Below are 18,825 nucleotides of genomic sequence, written 5' to 3' on the forward strand. Positions count from 1 at the left end.
CGGCTTTGAAAACAAAACCAAAAGAGAACAAAGGTGAAGAACAGAGACCACAGTTTAGCCTGATTCCTCCTGTGATTAGAGAGGCAGGACAAAAAACCCTCTTCACTTTTAAGCAGTGTATGTGTTATAGTGGGCTCAGAACCAAGATGACAACCTTTGTGTGCAGCAGTAACAAAAGCCAGTCGAAGAGGCAGAGCAGGCTGATAAAAGGGAAAACCCCTTCCACTTGGGCACACACTTTAACAACCTGGACACAATAAACAGCTGTTATCTTCTGTAAGGAAATGAGAAGTGGGAGCGTGAGCACAACAGAACACCTGATCTTGCTCTTTTTGTCTATAAAAATAGGAAGAAAAGCAAATATAAATTTACATAGCAAATATTTTCATAGATATCAAACCCTGTCAAAATCAGTAGCTAGATGCAACTCTTGCACTCAAAAGCTAGACTTCTCTTTTAATAATTAGAGATCTTAATGCAGACTTAAAAAGTTAGCCAAGTCCTCAAAGGTGCTGCTGGGTCATGATTAGAGATCCCACAGCTGAAAGCTCTATACTGCTTGGAGCACTGATATTTTCAGTTAGGGACTAAATGAGAATACAGTGGTTACAGTACTTCAGATATTAATTTTGAAAAATCAGTGCTTCCAGTCTCACTCTTGATTCAAGTCAGTTTTAAATAGTACTGCAGCTTTTACTGCATATTTAGCTATTCAGACAGGTAGAATACTTGTAATAGCTGCTACTGAAATAAACAATTCCTCTCTATACACATGAAAAGGAAGCCGTCACACTCCCTGCGTGGTAGAACAGATGTTGCCAAAAAAAGTGAGCACAGTATTCAAAGCCATAAAATAGTCTCAAGCTTCAAGTGATTGAAAAGAAGAAAGAATTATCAAAAAATCCCAGCTCAACCTAGCTTGTTAGCATCCCAGCTTGCCACCACCTTCCCAATAATTGTCTCACATCTTTTCTTTAGAGTCACAAAGATATAAACATGAAAAACATTCATACATACATGTGGTGGTCAAAAAACATACTTGAGCATTTCTGCACAAAGTAAAATTAATTCCTGCATCTCTTAAAAGTACTTGTGCTGAAGCCAATTGCATTTCTGTACCAGTGCATGCAGGATGCACCACCGTTAAAGACTTAACACACTGCTTCAGTTTAGACACAAGTATCTGCAATTTTATGTGGTACAAGAAAGTGACACATTTGCACAGGTATGTTTATTTTCCCTGTGTTTACAGTGCATCAATTGTAATTTTAAACCATTCAGAAAGCACGATTTCATACCAATTTTACATACTTTACATCACAGTTCAACAACGTTAACACAGTTGTATCTACTAAATCAAATGAACAAAATGGCCATGAACATTTACACTAGTCTTCTGTAAACAAGTTTTTTTATAAACAACGGTAAATGGAATTAACACAGACCACCATATGAAAGAGGGATAAGCTTTTCCTTAAATAAATCACTCTGTTTATAAATACTTCAATTCTCTCAATATACATTTACAGACATAGTCGATTAAAAGCTGGTTACCTACACTGTTCTTTAAAAAGAAAATGCCTAGAGATGGACCACAGTGTGTTCAATTCACCTAACATAAGAAGCAAGCATATGATTAGTAGAATGTTAAAAGTATTACTGTTACTTCAACCTCACTTCTGTTATGTTTACACCAACACTGAGAAGATTGTCATGTTAGGGAACTTTTACTTGAATTCCAGCAAATTACAATCGATCTTGTAGTACACATATGGGTAGTACTCCTGTTGGCTGAGGTTTAAACCTGGAATATCCATAGTTGCCTGCAAATAAAAGTTTTGAAACCAGTTATACTCTTACAATTCAGACTCCTATTAAGTAAATGAAATATTCATATGTTTTAGAAGCAAATAGGCCAGGTAAGACTTCAAGCTTAAACTTTCACGTTCAAGTGACTGTTTAAATAACAGATAAAGTTAGAACTTTGACAAATGACTAGCAGTATTTTTCACAAGTAAGTGCAAAGTGCTTTTTCAAAATCTAAGTAGTTCTGTATCAATAATTCACATCCATTGCTATAGTAAACACATCATCACTACTACATCTCAACACTGTCAGTCACTGATAAGAATGTTATAGGGTGCTGAAAGATCCAGGAAGTTACATGAAGTTCAGCATCTTTAACTTTCACCTGAATTTTCTCACATCCTCTTTCCACAAAAAGGCCCGGAAATACATTACATTCCATATAATGTTAAGAATCTTTTTAAATTCAACTAAACTCATGGTATCTTTAGTTAACCTTTAACCGTGAAAATCAATGCTTTTCAATACAAAGCAAATTAGTAGAATAAGCCTCCCAACAAACCAGTTTTAAACATGAAAATAAGACCTCTACAGATGGAAAGGCTGATTCCATCTTGACAATGATTCAGCCTTCTTCAGCAGAGGGCTACTATGCTAACTTGCAGTCTCTATCTTCCCGTAGGTAGTAGGAAAGAATGCAGTAAGAAGAAATCACATGTGACTTTTAAACCAGACAGCTCTTCAAATGTATTGATTGCAACTTTAAACCATCTGCCTTGCAAAAGTGTAAAATAGAAGCAGCATTTTTTTAAGGAGACAAAATTCTCTGTACTGTGAGAAAATGAAGAATATGGAGGCGTACAGCTTTTGAATGATGCCAATAGACTTTTTGCTTTGTTAAAACATACCAGTAGCAGTTAAAAAATACTTACATCAATGATAGCTGCTGCACTGCTGTCAAGATGTTTGTATAAGTCATACAGAACCTCCCTCAGTTTCTTCATTGTTTTCTTATTAGGCTGAAGCAGCATTGCCTGGAAGTTAACTGGCAAACCGTACCTGAGGAAGTCAAGTAGAAAACCATGGAAATGCTGAAATAACCCTTCTTTCATAATTCAAAGCAGAATTTTATTCTGAGAAAGAATCCTATTGCTGAAGAGGAAATTCTGCTCATTTCCACTTTTGCAAAACCATTCTGTGTCCACAATTCATAAGGCATCAAAAAGTAGAAATTCAAGTTTAAAATAACAAAACAGAAGCCTAAATATTTGTAAAATAATTTTAAATCCTTGAGTATTTAGCATAATTCTCAATGCTACCTAAACTCTCAGACTAAATTTTGAACACCCCATTAGTTTACTTTGCTTACGACACGTGGTGGACAATGTAGTCTCTACTTAATCCTCCTTTCTAGGAGTGTGGAAACAGCTGCCAACATTCCAATCAAGTTCAGCTTTCTTCTTTACTCAAGTTTTGTCTTCACAATAAGCCCACAGCAGCATGAATGCAAGTTAACGTGATTTTTCTCCTCTGTTTTTCTCCTGTATGACAACTTATCAAAAAGGCTAAAAACACCTTTCCCTTTGCTGACCACAGCAAGAACATCTTCAACTATAAAAAATAAAGGTCCTTCCTCTGCAGAACAATTACAGGTGTTCTTGACTAGTAACTACACTCGTGGATAGGTATGAAGGAAAAAAGCAGAGAAATTTTCTAGTTAGAATATTGAGTGGTTTAATACTGAAAAGTTTAGACTACAAAAATCTTAGAAAGGCATGTCTTGAAGAAAAAGCATACATTTCATGATGCCAAACTATGTTACTGAAAGCCCAAGTACTTTTTATTCTGAACTATTCAGGTTTCCAATTTAAATAGAAGATCTAGTTAGTTCTTGTTACAAGCAGCTCATAAAGTAAGCTAAAAATCAGCAAGTATGTCTTCCTGCTACTTACAGAGTATCTATAACTCCTAAAGCACTAGTGAAAAGATTATGCAAGGGGAAGAGACACAATTATCTACCTCAAATATTTTACAACTGGCAACAAGAGCTATTGCCACCAGCTAGTCTTACAGCCCTACTTTTTTCTTCCTCCTTGCCAGAAGAGCAGCACTCACATGCCTCAGTTTGGTAAACCCAAGCTAGATGTAAATTCTTACCACATCCAGGAAGAAAATCACTATTCAAATCTGCCTCATTACCTTAAAACAGATTCAACAAAAACACGTAATGCTTTCACATGAATCCACGCAATGAAAGCTTCACTGAAATTAACTTTCAGCCACCGAACCAGAGGCCCCTGTGAAAGAGAAGAGAAAAAAATAATTAGGCTATTCAAACATCAGAAAAAGACTCAGCCCATTATGCATGTTTGAGCATCTACTCAATATCTGTACCATGATAATAAAGACATATTAAAGACAGTTCACTATGGACATAATGACTCAAGAGTGTTTTGATACTAAGTAAAGAGAAATTTAATGAGACTTCCCATTGTCTCTTCAGTTCCCCATCCCAGTTGCCATGACCTAACTATATTAAAGATCATTTTAGTAGTATCTGATTATGTAATTCAAACACTTGTCCATTTTCAAACTTCAAACATTACCAGCTGCAATACCAGCCCTTGGTTCAATGCAGTGAGGAGCACTTGTGCTACAGGAAATTCAATTATCACAGAGCAGATTAGCTGGGTGGGAGGCTGGCTACATCACGTCATCCTTACAATGCTTTCTTGGAATCACAGCTTCATGAAATTTTTATGTAGCAATAACAAGTCTTAGATGTCTCACACTTCTATAATGACCAGTTTATTAAGACTTACAAACTGTTTTTTCTTGTCAGTTGACAATCTATTCATTTCTTCTTTATCAGCTTTCATCTCTTCTTCATTGTACTGGAAGTCACGGACCATAAATCTGCATTTGGAAGTGAAAAAAATCAAAAGTGCCTATCTAGAGATCCTTCAAAGCATGAAAGACAGAACGCACACAAAATAAACCTTACTTATATTCTCTGGCTTTGTGCTTGAAGTCATCCACTGCCTTCCTGAACAAGGTGACATTACAAAGGTAACTGTCTTGGTCCTCAAAGAGTACACTACACAGAAAGAAAACATGTCAGAATTAATAAGGTTCAAGTCAGCACAGATCAGTCACACAGTACCACAAGTTGTACTTTATTGCTACAAGGCAAGGACATAAATGTAGATAACTATACAGGATTTAGTTCCCAAATTAAGCACCTCATACAGAATGTAACTGACTGCTCTTAATTACTCCCTTCATAAATGATGGCATCTTACAGTTCACATTCAGATACTTCATCACTCAAAAACTCTTCATATGATATTTGTTCAAATTAAAAATTATTTAACAAAAAAAGGAGCTGAAGCTGGTTTAGTACTGCAAAGTTGGGACTGCAAATTCATTAGAAATGTGTGCTTTAAAGAAAAATGAAATGGATTTAAAATAGAAAAGTACAGAAATTAAAAATATTCAGGTTGGGAAAAGAAAATGTTTCTTAGGCTGTAAAGATGACCCCTAGATTTACTATTTTATAGTTAAAAACAATATTGATTATTTTGAGGCTTTACCTTAAGAAAAAAAGCTTGAACAGATTAAGACTGTTCCTCAATGTCATACTGTCTTCAGCACAAGCACTATCCAACAGTTTAACAACTCACTTTTCCTTAAGCTAGCCCTAGGTCATGGTTTCCCAGTAATTAAATAAGAACCATTAGCAGATCTTCCTCTAGGCTCAAGCTGATGCAACTCAAATATGAAGCTATCCAGAGCAAGTTCAGGTTTTTTAACTGGCACAGAACTGGCAATATCAGATTGGCCTGATCAAAACCTCAGTCTGTCAGTTAAAATTAACCACAAACCAACGCTTTGTGCTACATGTGGACTTTACCTTCAATGTGGTTACAAGATTGCTAAAGTGGTTTAAAGCTCTTAGTCTTGCCCATCACAGCACCTAGCAGCAGCTTGATACCAGGAACCCAAAGAGACAAGCTATCTTTCTTTGCACACAACAAAACTATTTACTCTTCCAGTTCTCCATTCTTCAGAAGTTTTCAAAGAGTACATACAACTTGTTTCAAGTCCTCTGAATACAGACCTAAAGCTTACAGGCCAGCAGCCAGTATTTGCTGCTGATCTCCACCATGCCCCATCTTGGAGGTGAATATACCTGACTAGAATTAGATTAATTTTTCAATTCTCTTACTCTTCTCACATAATTTAAGTTCGATAGCTTTGTTAACCCTAGAGTTAATTTGAATCTTTCCTCAATTATCTGATTAGATTTGATCAGATAAAGCTATAAAGCTAGACATTTTGACAAGTTTTTGACCGATCTTTAAAATTCAAAGTCACTCTAGATAAAGAACACTCCTAAACCACAGCACATGTAAATATGAGATTTAGCATTTAACAACTTACTTGCTCGAACGTGGTACAACCATCTCTGCTAGTGTTTCATACTGCTTAACCCAATCATTATAATTTAACCTAGAGAATACACAGGTTATGGTTAGACTTTTAATCTGAAATTAATGGATCAAGATTTTTTTTTAAAGGTAAAAATATTTAATTATCACATCTTCCAACTCAGGTGTAGGTTGTCAGAAATACTCAAGGCTCAAGAAGTGCTCAGTTCTCCTCATGCTGTTTTTATAATTATTGACAAATAAACTATAGCAATAGCAAAAGTAACATATTTTCAGTCTTCCTGTCAGTTTACAAGTGCAACATTTTTAAATCAAAGAACTATGAAACTAAATCATTCATCATTAAGTACAGATGGACCAAATGGAATTAACTGTCAAGGTTCACCAGAAACTCCTCATACTTCATACATAATTCTGCTCTTTTGAGTTACTAATAGGAGTACTTTGTCCACAATTATAAACAGGTTCCCTAGAGTCCTGCACTTGCCTGAAGGACTGGGAATTTTGGAAGCCCTGCCTTTCTGTAGTTGGTTGTGAAGAGGTTCTATCCTTTCAACAGCAAAAACAACAAAGGAAAAGAAAAATAACAGCTGAGATACACTAACCACCTGCTTTCTGCTAAAGACACTGCAAAACTGTGTTTCCTTCACCACAGTTTGACATGTGGCAGACTCTAATGGTTCCTGGGGTAAAGAGAGCCAGTGGGCTTTTTGTGAGTTAAAAGCTCTCTTTGCTCGCAGCCCCAAAAAGAGAGTCTAAGGGCCATCTTCTCATTTTACAAGGGTTTTTAGGGCATCTGTATCACCACTTTCCTTGGCCAGGGGAAAAGATGGGGTTTCTGTTGTTTAAATATTTCAAATAAAAACAGCCTGTTACCCAGAAAGCCTTTGACATGACATAAGCAGAGTTCCAATGGTAGAGACTTAGGTAAGTAAAAAAAGAAAAAAAAATCAGTATTCAGGCAATCTAAAAATGTGCAGAGCAAAGCAGCAAAGAGTTCACTCACTAAGTGGTGAAAGTTGGCATAGTCCTAACCAGGATAATTTAATGATTAAGCCTTCTAATGTAAAACAAGTCATGTACTCAGCACTCATTTCCATAAGGATACCATCTGGAACATGGCTAGTCATAGCAAACACTGGATAACAGACATAAATCTAATATCCAGTTTCTTCAAGAAATTCATGAGCACTCAGCAGTCCTTATTATGAGTTCCTGTGAACAAAGGAACTCAGGCTCAGAGGCTCACTTGTCTCTACTGAGCATCTTAACAGTTCTACTTGCTCATCCAGGAAAGCCCCAAGTAAATTCAGATGTCATTCTTACAGTATTATAAGGTTGTGAGATCTATTATTCGATTTATATTTCTTACTGTATTCTGCTCGTAGGATAAATAAACTTACTTTGGTACAATCACTAATAATGTGACCAAATATTCTGAATCAAGTACAAAGTCCTCTTTCTTTACAATATCAGCAAGGCTTCTGGTTAGCAAGCTTCCCCTGCAGAGAAACAAAGACAGCCAGAACAATTACATGTTTAAAAATTTAATTTGTCTGGTAAGTTTCCAGTGCTTGATAATACAGCATTCTCAAAAAGACATTTTACCTACACAATTGCTATTAGCAGAGCAAACAAAATGTCCTTACATGCATTTTATATCTCACTGTCCAAAGTCACTGAAATTTTTATCAGTAGCTCCACTGCTCTGCGTCATTTCCATATTCCAAATACGTCACATGCTTAAGTGGCCAACTTTTCTTTTTAGAAGTTATTTAAAACCACAAGAACCATTAAAACTATTAACTGTGGATTCTAGTACATGGAGCCTCAGAGTTATAACTAACCTAGAACAGATCTATATACAGAACATCAATAAAAACTTAAAGCAGTGTATTTCCTCCTAGTCATAAAAGACCAAGAATGTACATAGATTTAATGGTGTTCATCTGACAAACTGCCATGGCTTAGCCCAGAATTTATGGCTCACTCCTAAAAACAGCTTGTCACATACTGTCATTGGCATGACCCATGGTCCTGAATCAGCCTTCAGGCTTGTGCCATTCACTGTAATGGCAGGGTTCAGGCAAATTAATCAACCATATTTGCACACAAGAACTACTGTACCGCAACTCTACTTCAGATGATCATCACATGTACGTGATAAGACAACACGCAGTCCTTGTTTAATTTATTATCTGCGTGTACACAACAGCTGTCTCTGCTGGTAAATTCTGAGGGAAGAAAACCAGTTAAGTTGGAGTGAAGGAAAGACTTTCTTGTTTAGACAAGACACATAAGCAGCAGTGTTACACACCACTAACAGCAAGCTCCTCTCAAACATTCCAGCAATTTATGCTATTTGTACATGCTTTTGTGATTTCTTAATTGCTTTTCAGTCACAAGTCAGTTAACACCAACCAGCCAGCTGGTAATAAAGGTTCTTTTATGACACCTGCTCTTCAAGATTGATAAATACCTCAAAAATACATTAAGCTTAGAGCCTGTATCACTTCACATTTTATTAAGTTTCTGTGCTTACATAACATTCCCGTGCTACATTAGCAAAAAACCAATACAACTCACGCATTCTTTCTTTCCAAATTCTGAAGATTCCCTTTCAGATTATTGTATGCCGAGGCTCTTGCTTTTAGATCATTGTCAATCTGGTTTACTCCCTTAAAAATGAAAAGAAAAGGGACAGTGTCTAAAGAACTAGAATAGAACTTATGTTCACCTTGCCATTGCTGCTCAAGTAAATCTCGGAGGATGGATTTGAGAAGGATGGCTTAATTAGCATGATTACTAAAAATGATTCATTCCCAGCTAGATAACTTGGCAGTAAGTGGAAGAATACAAAACAAATGAAGCGCTTTAGTACATCTTAAACAGCCAACTGTACTCATATTGGTGTGTACCCTTTACAAGGAAGTGTTTTAAAATCAGTGCACTCAGTAATAGCTGGGTAACTGAAAGAACGTGGCACAGTGTTGGTCTGGCTTTAAAATGCTGCCCACTGCCTCCTTCACTGCCTCCTCACTGTAGTATGGAGGTACAAGCACATAAAAGTTTCCAAGGACAAGTTGCTTAACACAGTAAAGGAACTCTCCCTTTATTTTAACTTAGACCACTGACAAAACATTTTGTTTCCATAAAACACTTCAGCTTGGAGATCCAGATATGATTTTGTTTCCACAAAATAAATCTCTCTTAAAAGCAAGGTCACTTAATTAGAGACCTTGTTTATGGTAACACCTAAATTGGCTTGACTAGCAGGAAGTCACCAAACGCCTGAACATTCTGTTTGTTTTGTGTGGCAACACATTAACAGCTTGCACCTTTACAGATACAGCAATGCTTTAGACAAAATACTCTGAAAATGGCAAAATTAAACAGAGGAGTACTTAAGGCTATTTAAATCCTTGGACTGATATAACCTTTAGCAAAGCATGCAGAACATTTCAGCAGGTGTCACCCAAGGCATATACTTTCATGAAAACTTTTTTATACTACAAAAAGTAACACTAACACCTTTCTTTTTACATCTAGAAGACAGCATTAAGGGGAAAACTAATCAGAAGATATTAAGCTAGTACCTTTGTGCATTTCAGCTTTTTCTCAGACTGACAACCTTTCCCTCTGTCTTTTCCAAGGATCAACACTTTCAATAACAGTCTAACTATGCATTACTTAATGACAAAACCCAAACACCATTGATACCAAACACTGCCTTTACAAACCAGTCCCATTCACCATTTCCTAATTGACAATACTCTAACTGCTCTCATTTGTAGAGTCAGTAGTCTTTTGAAAGATGACTGCTTAGACCAAAACCTGTTACTGCTACACTGACTAAAGTTTACTGTTCAAAACCACCAGCTTTGCTTCCTGTTGAATGTTAGAGAATACAGAACCACAAACTCCAATGTTACAATGGAGTTCTTGAAAATAAATTTTTGTAAAATTACCAAATGAAGCAACAAAACAAACTTCCTTTTGGGAGTTGAATTGGTGAGTAACTCACAAAGGTCATTGCAAAAGGAGGCAGACTCACAGTATTGCTAAAGAAAGTGCCAATCTAACCTAGTGAGCCTATTTCTACACAAAGCAATCCCAGATATTTAAACCACTTATGCAGTCATTGGCAATACACGAGTGTCTTCTTGTAGCCATACAACTGAGCTGTTGTACTTCAGTGGATGCCTGGCTTGCTGAAAAGGTTGGACTAGGGCAGTAAAAATATTGAAGTTGTCTCCTTGCGTAAGTCTGATGACTAATTTCAAATTCGAAGAATGACTTGATTAAGTGACAGCGCTCATATAGCACAGATGCCAACTCCAAAGTCTTCTATATTGACACTGGGGTTCACAGAACTCCTGAAAGTTAAAAGCTGAAAAAACTTGATGGATAGTTTCAGCAGATTTCATTTCATTTTAAATGTTTCTAACACTGCTGTAATTTCTTCTCAGCTGACAAACTCCCCACTGCAATTGCCATTACTCATTTTGACAGACATCACAATCTGCTGCCTGAGTGAGGAAAGATGATATAAAACCATACAGGAAAAGTAGTAATTCATGATTTGACAAGCTTTCCAAATTATTTAACATCAACATGTCAAAAGGCTTCACAGATTTTAATGAATGTAGCTCTATCAATTTTCCTATATCTTCACTTTGGCATGTGATTAACATGAAGATTTTATCTTCGTCAGGACTCTTTCTGCCTTGGGACAAAACTGCTTCAAGTCCGGTGATATGATCTCCTAGGGGTACTTTCTATAAGAACATAAAGCATCTTCAGTCATCTTCCTTCTCTTCCCTACTTTAGGGACACACATCTATGGCTCACAGTTGAAAATATTTTATAAACTATTTGAAATCAGATTTATGACACAGGTGTCCTGAAGCTGTCCCTATAGAATACAAGCACAGCTAAACATGAAGAGAAACGGAAACCCTCAACAGGATGTCTCAGGCTGAACTCCAGCAGACCTGTTTCTCTGCATTTACTATCCAACCCAATAGTTCAGTGAGGACCCTGAAGTAGATAAGGAATATAAGACAGTTAAGTTCAGATTCTAGAGTACAACTTTGTTGAAGCAGATTATTTATCTAGCAAACTTCAGGACATAGAATAACATACACTAAATCCTTGATAATTTTCAATGAAGGGCATATCTCTTCATGTCCTTTGTTTCTTTTTCAACAGATTTAATTATTGCAAAAACAAGTGCTATACTACAACAGCTGTAAAAAGTTCAGTGCTTCACTTGGATACCTTCTTCTGAAGAAGCAACTATTATGTACTAGTGTCAGATATTATTTTATATCTGTGAGATATTTTTAATGTGCAAATCTTCAGAGGAGTAAGACAGCCAGTGATCCTTCAACAAAAGGCCACACTGCAGATGTTTTCCAGGAATACTTATTAAATGTAATTTGTGAAATAAATTCAAGATACAGTGATAGTCCCAAAGAAAATATTAAAAATGAAAGTACTAATTGCCTTCTCAGTCAGCCTTGTAGCATATATTAAGATTTTGTAATATCTGCAAAAAAATTAATGTAATAGTTTCAGGAATCTGCAGTTATAGCAAAACACAAGTCTGCCAGCACTTACCCCCATCCCAACCCCATTACAGTCCCTACATATCCATCACCAAAAACTATCCCTGTAAGTACCCAGAACAGCTGCTTCTTTTTTCCAAGTTATGTATTTCCAGTTAGTGACACAGGCAGTTCCAAGAGCCAGACTGCAGATTATAGAAAATAGGGAAGGGAAAAAAAAAACCTGAAGAGGCTGGGAAGATCTTAAAGCAAGGGTTGCTTACAGAGAACTCTCTCACTGTCTGAATCAGTCATTGCTGAGGATCCTGTCTAGGCTCACAAGCAAGTACAAAGCAAATGAAATCCTCCATGTATGAAACACTTTGCCAAAGTAAAGATGAGGAAATGCATGACAGCTCTCAAATGACTTTCTTTACATCTAACAATGAAGGCTTATTTCTCCCCTCACAACTGAGCGTCATGGCTTTCAGAACGTAAATAAGTTCCCTGGTTCACTGTTAACAGCCCACAAGGTTTGAGAACATCAGACAAACAATATGCTAGTACAGCACAACTTAAATGTAAACATTGTTTGCTGGCTATTTATTTGTTAACTCAGTGATCCTAGGAAACAAAAATCAGCACAGCATGATGGCCTACAGGGAGCACTCTCCAAATCCTATCCACATCCTAATGTACTTCTTTGGTTACTAACTGCTACAAAGTTCACTACGATTGTTAGCTGACTAAAACAGACAAATAGCTTTGAGAACAAGTTTTGTGCACAAATATCTCAAGTTCAAATAGGGAAGTTTTATAAAACAAATTACCTTACCTTTGCAATAATTTCTGAAATATTCTTCAAGGATTGCTTGATTGGGTATTTGGCCATATCCCACTGGAACCTTGTTATATAGGTGACCAAGTCAACTAAAATTTTGAAGAACTTTGTTAAGACAGACAATAAAAAGACTACTGTATTATATTCTATGTAGAACTGATGTAACAGAAGAGAACCGTAACAGACTGGACCTTCCAATGTGTGGAGCCTATTGCTTAAGAAATTTGAAAATAAACAAGTGCTAAGTTATCCATGACTCTGCCTTCAGATATTGGTTTATCCACCTCTGTAGACCCTAAATGATATTTACTACCAAGTCAAGGATGGCTGGAGAACTACAGATAAGAGCAACTATTTCTTGCTCTGTGTGAAAAATGGGGGGGAGAAGGGACGGTTATGATGGCAAAAAAGGCAGCAATGACCACGTGGCTCACCAGAAGTGACAGTTTTGTAAAGCTATCTATGAAAGACACTACTCCAAGCCCTTATCCACTTACATTAGCCTCTCTTGCACCAATACAAGCTGTGTTAAATTCTATTAAATGGCTTTGAAAATAAAATATTGATTCAGAGAAAAGTGCAGCTTTTTACTAAATAAGTAAGTGCAGCTCTTTACTAAAATAAGGTGCACACTGGCACCCCCAAGTCCTTCTCAGCAGGGCTGCTCTCAATCCTTTCATCCCCCACCTGCATTGACACTGAGGGTTGCCCTGACCCGGGTGTAGCCCCTTGCACTTGGCTTCCTTGTACCTCAGTAAGTTTCAGGATCATTACCTTCCTTTCTACAGTCTTAGGAGACATTAGGATATCATGGTTAACACTTTACCTCCATTAGCCAGAAGATTCTCCTGAACTTTATCTTTACTGTCTTCTAGAACATCAGCCATATACTGGGCCACCTTCTTTACAACACTGAAAAATGAAAGATAAAAATATATTTTTAAAAAACCCCAAAACCCCAAACCTGCTATTTGAGAAATACCATTCATAAAACTGATATTAAATTGCCTGAGACTGGATAAAAAGTGACTGGATCGAACAAGGATGATGATTGCTCTACATTCAAGCTTTCTGAGAGCACAAGCTGGGCTCGGTATCTGAAGGAGACCAACTTCTCAAAAGTATTCCACAACTTTATTTAAAATCTTCTCTAGTGTTGCTAGTCATCAGTTCTCAACAAGGTGAGGCTAGGTCCCTCATATTGGTGTTGAGTTCAAGCATAATGTCACTATATATGGCAAAACTTTTTTTGAAGTCTGTTCTACTTCCAAAATTCTAACTCCTTTCTAGAAATACCTAGTGAGGTAGAAATCATCAGTAATCCAAACCAAACACAAGGCAACCCTGACAATGCAATCTGACACTCAAGACCTGCCTTCCTAACTAGAAAAGACACGTATAATACTATTCAAACATGCCAGGCCAAATAGTTTCCTTTTCTATTTAAAAGCATCTACTTAAGATTTCTCTCCTTGAAACAGAAGATGGGTCCGTAAATTCTGGTTATGCGAAATTTTGCTACTTTTGCTCAAAATCACTCTCAAAAGGCCATTAGTTTCTTCAAAATTAATAGGTTTTGCATTTTAATATTAATACTGTTTAAGCACTTCTATGGATTAGGAAATTACACGGTTACTTTTTCAAAGTGCATAAACAGTACTCCTGCTAAAAGAACAAGCTTTTACTTCATTTCATCACTACTTCCTGCAGCTGTCAGGCTCAATTGTTAACAATTCTCCAGGACCCAGCAGCACACAGCACTACTACAGGGAGAACCATCCTTCCTCAATGCATAATGTCCCACTATTCCATAAGAAGTTCAGATTGTTTTTCTTTTTTCAAGAACAGATACTGTGAAAACCAGCATCTTGGCATTCTTAAATCTTAGCTTGCTGACTGCCTCCAGAGGATCACCATGATACAAAAAATGGTGAAAATAACCTGTGCATTATTAGGACTCAGCAAACCATCACATCATTATTCTAGTACTTTGCACCCTAGTAAAAATAAACTGTTACCTCTCCACAAACGCATCCAGTTTAGCCAGCTCATCTGACAAACCAACCAAAACATCCAGTGTGCCAACCTAGAAGCAAAGATCGAAATGCATAAGCAGATGTATATAAACATAGAAAGATAAAACCAACTAACAGTAAAAGCTACATCTCCCCAACACATAGCTCTGCAGAACTACATAAAATGCTGGACTCTAAGATCTCAGACATCTTGATTTACCAAAGTCACACTGTGTTTCATTTGTTAAAGACACCCCCCCTCAAAGCACCACAGGATCAGATCTAACTCACTAGTTTGGTGCTCAGTTTCAGTTCTGCAATCCAGCCATCCAAAACATGTTAAAACAATGTCTATACTATGAATTGGCTGCATTTTTCACAAGGCAGTTGTTTCAGCATTTAGTTTACTACTTTAGATGAAATGTGAAATTTCAGTGATCAGGAATCTCAGCACTTGAGGCAATCTGGACATTGAAAACTTTGATGATACAAGAGTACTGCAGCAATCAGACCAACAAGAGTCTGGACTTTTTGCATCTTGGGTAATAGAATATCCAGCAGAGCAGCTGTCTGATCAACACCTGCATTTTAATTTGAGCCTTTTCACTGTACCTCAGACAGAAAAGGAGCAGACAATTCAGAAGAAAAAAAACTTCATTTAAATAATTTTTTAAAAAGGCGAAACAAAACAGTCAAAGGAAACTCTCAATAATCAGATCACAAGTTCGCATTTTTCTTCTCCAAGTAACTGCTACCACTATGAGATCAAGACTACCATCCTTGGAAAAACTGCTTTAGTAGCTGAAAGAACCCAGGTTGCTGAATCTTGAAAACTTACAGAGTGAACAACTAACTCAGAAGTTCAGGAAAAAAGGTAACTGTTGTCTGAATTATTTCTTAGATCCACACATAAACATCAAGAGAAGTCAGCTGTTCTCTCTAAAATGTCTGCAAGTTTTAATCTAGAGAAACAAAGATGATGCAAAACAAACACACTTCTTAGGACATGACATGGGGTTTACATACCTTCAAGTCCGGAATATTGAACTTTGAATTAGTAGAAAGATTGTTATGTTTTGTAGTTGCTGCATGTAGCTTCTCCCATGTCTGTTGACAGGTTTTTTCCCCAGGAGCAGAAATCAGCCAAAACTCAGTCATTTTTGTGCCTTTATCTTGATGTTTGTTGATTCTGAAGATGCAAGATGCTAGCAGAAGGGAAGCAACGGAAGGAAGAAAAAACATCTGCCATTAGTACAGCAGTCAAAGCTTTGCCTGAAGAAAAACACCTCATTCCACATTATACTAAAGTGAAGTTCCAGTCACTGCAAGAGATTTTACCAGGAGTATCATGTGGTTTCAAATTCATTTTTTCCTATCTTCCAAGTCACACTTACACAGCTGGAAAATCTTTTTAAACTGCCCATCCTGTATGTTAAAGTGGGCTGAGTTTGCAACATTAGCACCTTTCAACTGTAATTTCACAGAAAGATAACAAGCAAACAATCTAACTGAAAATAAATCAAATAAAACAGGACCCAAATTATATTTTCACAGCTATATACATTTTCCAGTATCTGTACAAAAACCAACTTTTTCTAAGCACATCAGAGAAAAAATAAGAAAAACCGAACTAATTTCAACTCTGACTTATCTTTTCCAAACATCTTTCAGATTAGGACAGTGTTTTAAAGTAAGTAAATGCCGGAAATTATTTAAATGCAATAAAATCTAGTTTATTCTTTCAAGTAAAGAAGGTTCTCCTGGCAGCAAAAAATTTCAACAAAAAGGAGGACACTTTCTAGTCTTGATATCTCTGTTATCACTGCTATCAATAATATTACACATACTGGCATTAGTCAAGAAAGTGTGGGTACTAAATACAAATGATGTTGGTTTACTTTGCAGTCAAGCTCAGGAAGTTAAGAGTATAGATGTTCTTTTGTCACTAAGAAGCAGAAGCAGCTGACTGAGAGTTACTGGATGTTTTTAATAAGGGAGTGAAGAACGAAATCAAAGAGTACCTTGACAGAATCTAAATGTCAAATTTTGATATCTGCAATGTCTTCTGTAGCAGCTTTGAATGAGTAGAGACTAACCTACATTTCATGAGCATAGACTACAGCACTCAATTTTTTGAGGGAGAACAAATCAAATGTTGTGTTTGTTAGAACCAGTATGTGGTAGCAAACTTTGCCCAAAACAACATGCCTAGGTCCTTCATCTGTGTATTCATTCTATGGGTAGCAAGTTATCAAGGGTGGTGAAATTCCAGGTGAGCTAAAAAAAGGCCTGATTGCTGATTCTTTTGCTCAGCCACTCAGGAAGCCTAAAGCTGAAGTTTACCAGCTGTTAAATTATTATCATGAAGCACAGCCTGGCATAGCAGCCATCCCCCGTGGACTTAAGGGGTCCTGTTTACAGCAGGAGATGATGACACCCAGTCACTGGGGCCCTTGATACCATGGACTCTGTGATGTCTGACACTGCACCACCAAGCACAGCACAGCGGTGCTACAAACCCAAACACAGGTGATGCCAAGGCAGGTACAGGTAATCCAGAAATCAGAATATTTACAAGACCAGACCCACAACATCAGTCATCACTATGCTACAGGGCTTCTTTGTTCAGCACCAACTGGATTATCTCACATAACAGGTCTCTGCAGGAGTTCTACTAATTATCAATGATTTGGAACAAAATGAAATTTCCTCTTATTCAGACTGCTATGATGCATTACCTTCCTTAATACATGTCAGACCTGGTGCATAAGAGGTTTTCCTGTACTTCACTGAACTCTGGCCCTATAAAAGGCACAGCCAAGTTTACAGTAAACTTCACCTACTCTGGGAGACACCACTACAGCTCACATACACACTCAAAGTGTTAAAGCTTTAAATTGTTTTTGTCTGGATTTGACTAGACTAGGACTAGAAAAAGCTGTGGAATAAATGTTGGATAAACAAACTAGGTGGTGGCAGAAGCAATTCGCAAATATCAAAGTAAAAGACAAAAGAGCCATAACACAGAAATCCAGAATCCTACTCAGTAGGACACATGGAATATTGCACTCTCATATTTTCCACAAACATCAGTACTCTATAAAGAATATTTATAAAGTTTCCAGAAGTGGCACAGGTGGAACAGTTGCAGCTCCCAGGAATCATTAAGTCACTGGACTTCCCTTTCTCCCTCACCATTTTCTGTCTGTGTGGTTGGTTTTTCTGAACCTCTGTTCCATTTCTAATAGCCATGGGAAGGAAGATGATTTCCCATTCCAGGTAAAATGGAGGTATTATCAAATGCACACAAGGGAACAAGAAACTTGGTAGAAGAGTTTTAAGTGTTTTACATGAGGGAGCTTGAAATCAGAACAATGGAGAATACCAAACAAGAAGTGAAGAAAGGAGAAGTGCTACAGAATGGTTAGAAAAACAGATACAAATGCTGATCAGACAAAAAATACATACAGACCCACTAAATGAAAGCCAAGCAATTTAAAGAAAAGAACCACAGGATAAAGCAGGAAATACCAAGTGTTCAAAATAAAACCCAGAATAAGCAATAAGAATATGTAACTGTTGTTCACATCATGTACCTCTACGACCAGCACTTTTTTATAATGTACACTACTTCATCCCTATGTTATTAGGAAAATGGATTTCCAAAGAAAAAACCTTGCATGCAGTATACTACAATCTAAATAAAACCTATGAACAACTGTTTTCAGTGCTGTACCTGGAAAAACATACAGTGATGTCAAAACAAAATCTCAACTACGGCATTGCATTTTTCAGAAAAAAAAGAGGGCAAGGGGCAGGGGACAATTGCTTCTATTTAGCTCAGTAGTAAAGCTCAGTTTACTAATGTGACTTAGCACTAAGTCCCCAGGGTGTCACTTCTTCAAGCTCGCTTTCAGAAATCACTTCTGGCGCTTGGCCTCCACGTTTCATAAACAGAAGCGGCCACAACGAGGAAGCCGGGCAGATTGCGCCATGGGGAGTCCCCACGCTTGTGCGGAGGCGATCTGGGGCTGGCACCGGGAGCGGGGGTCGCTGCCCTCGCTCCCCGCGGAGCCGATGACCTGGATCACAGGGATTAGATGCCAGTTCCCATAGCCCGGCAGCCGCCCGCTCCGGGTCCGCCGGCCCCGCCGTCACGCCCC

General features: G+C 37.4%; 1 protein-coding gene across 1 annotated transcript in view; it reads right to left on the reverse strand.

The window, feature by feature from the left end:
* Window positions 1-1,168: 1,168 nt before the first annotated feature.
* Window positions 1,169-18,825, reverse strand: part of ATP6V1C1 (ATPase H+ transporting V1 subunit C1) — a 20,579-nt gene continuing 2,922 nt past the window's right edge. Inside the window, exons 3-14 of the mRNA XM_008630671.2 lie at window positions 15,689-15,867; window positions 14,666-14,733; window positions 13,474-13,559; window positions 12,642-12,736; window positions 8,844-8,935; window positions 7,661-7,759; window positions 6,250-6,318; window positions 4,811-4,903; window positions 4,629-4,722; window positions 4,006-4,103; window positions 2,739-2,865; window positions 1,169-1,823 (exon numbers count right to left, since the gene is read on the reverse strand). Coding sequence (XP_008628893.1) covers window positions 1,728-1,823; window positions 2,739-2,865; window positions 4,006-4,103; window positions 4,629-4,722; window positions 4,811-4,903; window positions 6,250-6,318; window positions 7,661-7,759; window positions 8,844-8,935; window positions 12,642-12,736; window positions 13,474-13,559; window positions 14,666-14,733; window positions 15,689-15,820 — 1,149 coding nt within the window. The 5' untranslated portion in view covers window positions 15,821-15,867 and the 3' untranslated portion in view covers window positions 1,169-1,727. The remainder of the gene's footprint in view (window positions 1,824-2,738; window positions 2,866-4,005; window positions 4,104-4,628; window positions 4,723-4,810; window positions 4,904-6,249; window positions 6,319-7,660; window positions 7,760-8,843; window positions 8,936-12,641; window positions 12,737-13,473; window positions 13,560-14,665; window positions 14,734-15,688; window positions 15,868-18,825) is intronic.

The sequence above is a fragment of the Corvus brachyrhynchos genome, unplaced genomic scaffold, assembly GCF_000691975.1.
Source record: "Corvus brachyrhynchos isolate BGI_N302 unplaced genomic scaffold, ASM69197v1 scaffold302, whole genome shotgun sequence".
Lineage (NCBI taxonomy): Eukaryota > Metazoa > Chordata > Aves > Passeriformes > Corvidae > Corvus > Corvus brachyrhynchos.